The following is a 5,336-nucleotide window of genomic DNA, read 5'->3' on the forward strand; positions in this document are numbered from 1 at the left end:
TCTGGATGTCTGGGGGAAGGTTGTCTGGATGTCTGGGGGCGGGTTGTCTGATGTCTGGGGGCGGGTTGTCTGATGTCTGGGCAGGTTTTCTGGATGTCTGATGGGGTGTGTGTCTGGGGATTCCTGTGTATATCTTGGGGGGAGTGAGGACTGTCTCTGGGGAAGGAAGGGCTTGGGGTCGGGATGGCTGTGTCTTGGTCAGAGGCTGATGTGGGTTGATGGCCTCTGTTCTCTTGCAGGTGGTGCCATAAGCCTCCTGGCCCTGCATGGGCTCTTCATCCTGATTCATCAGCATAATCTGTGAGTGGGGCTGGTGAGGAGGAGGCTGGCAGGGTTGGTTGGGGGCCTGAAGTTTGAGCCACCCTGCCTTATTCTGAGTGTGGCCTTCCCCCTTTCTCTCTGGTCACAGTTCCATGTCATCATGTGACTGTGCCTTCTTTTACCCCGGCCCTCTCCTCAACGTGTCCGTCACTGCCGGCCCTTTTCTTGAGAGTTGGGCGCTGGAAGCAGAGTTGAATGATGGATGGGAGGTCTGTGTATGGGTGATCGTTCTCCCATGGGATTGCCATCTAACTTAGGGCAACCCTTCCAGGCCTTTCTTCTTTCCTGAGGGAGATGATTTTCTTTTCTTCCCGTGTGGGAGGTATTTTGAGGGTCAGAGTATGCGGTAGACTCCTAGAAGGGGACCAGACCCATTTGTAAGGGGCCTGAAGCCAGGCTCACCTGGTCTCCTGAGTCCCTGCTCTGTTCCTTTCCACTGTAGTGAGTACCCTGACTTCTATCGAAAGCTGTACAGCCTTTTGGATCCATCTGTTTTCCATGTGAAGTACCGAGCACGCTTTTTCCACCTGGCAGACTTGTTCTTGTCTTCCTCGTAAGTATATGTCCCAGGAGCATAAGAGGATGAGAAATGCTTTTGGGGTCTGCCCTGGGCCCTCCCAGCCTAGCCACCCTCTCTGCTGAGCATTCTAGAGGTGTGTTATGCGAGTCTGACATCGTCTTCTCAAACCCTAAAGGTCACTTCCTGGCCTGGGCAGAAGCAGGAGAGTCTGGGAAGCTGTCCTAACCATTCTGTGGTGGGGATCCAGAAGGGAGTGAGTAGGTTGGGAGGGCAGAGGCAGAGGGGAATAGGAACCTAGCCTTGTCATCACAGAGCCTTCCTTAAGAGCTTAACGTGGCGGTGGAGAAGATCCAGGGTGCCTGAAGTCAGCCATTGTGTGGAGGAGACAGATTCGGGCTAGTCTCGATCCTCGCCCTGCAGCCATCACCCATCTGGGTGTGCTGGCTGGGGTTGGCCATGCAACAAAACCAAAGCAGTCTGCTTGTGTAGGGATGACTCTTTAGAAGTGGAATGGAATTGCTCTTCTCATTTTAGGAGTGATAAAGCTGAGGTATACAGAGTTTAGTTTGCCTGAACAAATGGATTGGTAGGGGCACAGCTGGACTTGGCCCAGGGCTCCTGATGGCCAGCCAGCCCCAGAGAGGCTGGGTCACACGTAGAGGTTGTGGAGACAGAAAAACCATTAACACCAGACATGAAGAAATAAAGGGGAAGGACATGTAGCGGTCTATCTTATTTTAACCAGGAGATAGTTTATCACTCAAACCTACATTAAATGAACCCAAATAAGTCTTGTGGTAAATTCTTTTGTTACATAAATTGCCCTTGGTTTCTGCCTTACAAGATCTTTAGAGTATTAGGTTTTCCTAGTGCATGGTCTGCCTGTTCTCATTGGAGGGGGCCTTCCGGGGTTCTACAGGTGGGGGCTGGGCAGCTTCTACCCCCCCAGGCTCTAACTGCATTTTTCTGGACAGGCACTTACCTGCTTACTTGGTGGCTGCTTTTGCCAAACGCCTGTGCCGCCTGTCCCTGACTGCCCCTCCAGAGGCACTGCTCATGGTCATTCCCTTCATCTGCAACTTGCTCCGAAGACATCCTGCCTGCAAGGCCCTGATCCACCGCCCCAGTGCTGAGGCCAGTGGTGAGGAGGGGCCAGGGTGGCCTTGAGCTTCCCACATGCTCGGAGAGTCAGGAGACTTCCTGGTCCTGGGCTTTGGCCTTGAGCACAGACAGACAGAGACCTTCTTCCTACAGCCAAATGACACGTTTTGGGTTTAAGTCTCATAAGATTCTCCCTTTCCAGGACACTCCAGAAAGCGGCTGTATCGTACCACAAGGTCCTTTGGGGGAGGTCCGCGGTGAGGGTGGCAGGCAGGGCAAGGCCAGGCTCAGTGAGAAGGGAGCCCTTCCCCACCAGGCTTCAGATATGCCTTGATCTGAGGCTGTTCTACCACTGAGCCTTCTAAGTGAAAAATGGGTGTTTTGGTAAAAGGCAAGAGGGGAGAGGGACTAAGGGCTGGAAGGCTCCATGGAGGAGAACCTGCAGCTCCTCCTGATTTGTGTGTGTGGGTGTGGGTGCCTCCTACAGCTCTGCTTTCCATCTCCCCCAGCCTACTTCCCTGGGCATGGGGAGCAGCCAGCACGCTCTCAGCTCTCTGCAGAGCTCCATGCAAGGACCCCTGAGCAGGAGGTTTTAGGTCTGACTTTGCTCTTAGCTTTTCTCTGGCCACCAGCAAATCACAGTTCTTTCTATGCCTTGTGTCCACAGTCTCTAGGAATGTAAAGTTTCTGTGATACTTGGCTTTTTGTTCCTAGGTCTGACGGCTGACCCCTATGACATGAAGGAAGAAGATCCAGCCAAAAGTCATGCCCTGGAGAGTTGCCTGTGGGAGCTCAAGGTGAGTGGACTCAGGCCTTTTCATTGGAAACTGGTCCCTTTGTATCCTCACCAGAAGGAGCAGTAGGCTGTAAACTGTGGGGGGCAGGCATGGAAGCCCCCTCTTCATGCCAGGGGCTGCCCATTCATTTTCCCAGGGGAAAGCCTGGTCTTTCCCATCAGACTAAGGGCTTCTTAGCAGAAGGTGGGGTGGATGGGGAGCAGGTGAATGGACTGTGGTTTTGGTCAGAGGGAGACACTAATTATGCTCTGATCTCATCTTTTGAAGGCTCTTCAGAGACATTATCACCCGGAGGTAGCCAGAGCAGCCATGGCCATCAACCAGGCCTTGTCCCCTCATGAAGTCAGCATTGCCCAGCTGTTGGAGCTCTCTCCTTATGAGGTGTGTGGAGGGGAGTGTGTGTTGTGTGTGTGTATGTATGTGTGTTTGTATATATGTGTGTGCGCACACGCGTGTGTGTGTGTCTGCATGTACATATGCTTGTGTTCCTCCCCCGGATGGCCATTCAGCTTCCCAGGGGAATGGAGTATGGGTGTGGTCATGGACGAAAGTTTCTGGGAAGGCAAGGCCGGGTGGCCTGATGTTTGCTGTGATTGCTCTGCCCTGAAAGTGCAGGGATGGCGAGGCTATCAGCATACACCACCTGGTGACCAAAGCTGCCACTCATCACACAGCTTCAGCTGGTTATTGGTTTCTAGCACACTCAGTAGTACAAGACCTTATTCCCCTGAGCCCATAACCCTGACTGGCATCACCACACCTCTACAACCTCTTTCTTCTCCAGATCTTTGAGAAGGACTTTAAGAAGGAGGAATCTGGCCCCGTCCCCCTGGAGTTCCTGCAGCCGCAGGGGCTGCTTGGCCGGAGAGGCGACCTCTCTGGAGAACTCTTTGCCCTGGACTGACATACTCACCTTCACTGCATTCTCCCTTAACTCCTGTAACCCTCAGATTTGGGATTAAATATTTTTTTACAGAACGACTCGGTGTATCTCTTTGTGGGGAGTGTGGGGCAGACGTGGTGTAGGGTGGTGTCGTACCCTTGGCAAGGCTTAGAAGAGTCTGTTAACTAACTCTTCACTGGGGGCTTTGAGATTTCTCTCTAACAAATGGGGCTTACCACAGAATGCCCATGTGCTGTGGGAAGGGGCATTTTCTAAGACTGAAAATAATTTTGTAGAAAGTCATAGTCAACTAGGTGGCAACCTGAATTCAAATTTGGCCTCAGACTTACTAGCTGTGTGACCCTGGGCAACTCATTTCCCTGTCTTCCTCAGTTTCCTCATTATAAAATAGGGATCATAACAGCACCTGCCTTTCAGGGTTGTTGTGAGGATCAGATGAGATATGAAGTGCTTAGCTCGATGCCTGGTACATATAGGTACCATATAAAGGCTTGCTCCCTTTGTTTCATGCTTTAAAAAGCCCTTCTTTCCCTTCCATGTTGTGCCCCGTCTGGTGCCCAGGGTGTGACCTTACTCACCTCTGCAGCCTGCAGGGTTGCAGCCCCTGTGAGCAGGCAGGAAAGGATCTCATTTTTATCCAGGTTCCTGCAATTTTTTTCCCCTCAAGGCCTGTACAAAAATGCTTACTCAGTATAACAGCATTGTCTCTGCCAAACTCATTTTGTCCACACCCTGATCTATAAAGCAAGCAGAGAAGTTTTTCTGCCCGTCTCTCTCCTCTGTTGTTGGCGGCATTTTGGCAAAAGCAATAAATAGAAAGTTATTTTGAGGGCAAGTAGATCACCCGGCTTGTGCTGCCAGTGAGAACAAACCTAAATGCTATTTTTACTGTCTTATATGCCCCCTGGGAACGACAGGAGATACACACATACAGACACATACACACTTCTCCCACTTCTCTCCCTTTGTGCAGTAGTCACCAAAGTCCACAGATGTGGGGGTGGGGCCAGGCAAGGAAGGAGATGGAGTCTTCATGAAATAACCAGAAATCTAGGCCAGCCCTGCTAAGATCTCCTTCCTTCCCTAGTCTTACAGCCATCTCTTGATTAGAGGTTTGGATAATTTAGTCATTTAAACCTCAGACTTGTGTCTGACTGCATTCACAAATGTCCTGTGATTGTGGGAGGGAGGTGAGTGCGTTCTTGAAGGGGTCATGCCAGTCCAAACTACACCTAGATGATTGCCATCCGAGGCCCAGTTGGGAGAAGTTTGTCGCCCAGTTCTTTTCAGGGCGATGCTCCTGTTTTGGTCCATAGCAGCTCTTGAGAGCCCCATTGAGGGTTGCAGGTGGGATTTCTACTGGAGGGAGTTAACCATATAGGCTGATAAGAGTGTTTACTTCACTCAGTCCTAGGACAGCCCTGCCATTAGCAGCCCTGAAGCCTGGTGGGCAGATGCAGAGACTGACTCAGTTCAGAAACCGGAATCACGTTTGATCTCTCGATGCCATATTCTGACATTTCAGGGAGTCTCCAACCTCATCTGTTTGGGATTTCCTTCGGTCCATTCATGTTTCCCATCCCAAGCAGCTTCTGTCCATGTCCTCCACTCTTTGCTGCATGGAATTCACCCGCCAGGCTGGAGTTCGTGCTTAGCATCTCTCGACGTTCCGAGGGTGCCTGCCATTGGCACA

The 5,336-nt window shown here is 51.4% G+C and overlaps 1 protein-coding gene across 1 annotated transcript in view; it reads left to right on the plus strand.

Annotated features, from left to right (window-relative positions):
* The window catches only part of NOC4L (nucleolar complex associated 4 homolog), a 10,221-nt gene extending 6,504 nt beyond the window's left edge, over nucleotides 1-3,717 (plus strand). Inside the window, exons 10-15 of the mRNA XM_069088910.1 lie at nucleotides 240-300; nucleotides 764-874; nucleotides 1,816-1,982; nucleotides 2,657-2,739; nucleotides 3,007-3,120; nucleotides 3,524-3,717. Of these exons, the coding sequence (XP_068945011.1) occupies nucleotides 240-300; nucleotides 764-874; nucleotides 1,816-1,982; nucleotides 2,657-2,739; nucleotides 3,007-3,120; nucleotides 3,524-3,643 (656 nt within the window). The 3' untranslated portion in view covers nucleotides 3,644-3,717. The remainder of the gene's footprint in view (nucleotides 1-239; nucleotides 301-763; nucleotides 875-1,815; nucleotides 1,983-2,656; nucleotides 2,740-3,006; nucleotides 3,121-3,523) is intronic.
* Nucleotides 3,718-5,336: the final 1,619 nt, after the last annotated feature.

This window comes from Petaurus breviceps, unplaced genomic scaffold (assembly GCF_028583685.1).
Source record: "Petaurus breviceps papuanus isolate PSGF00001 unplaced genomic scaffold, PetGlider_PUasm1.0 103, whole genome shotgun sequence".
Classification (NCBI taxonomy): Eukaryota; Metazoa; Chordata; class Mammalia; order Diprotodontia; family Petauridae; genus Petaurus; species Petaurus breviceps.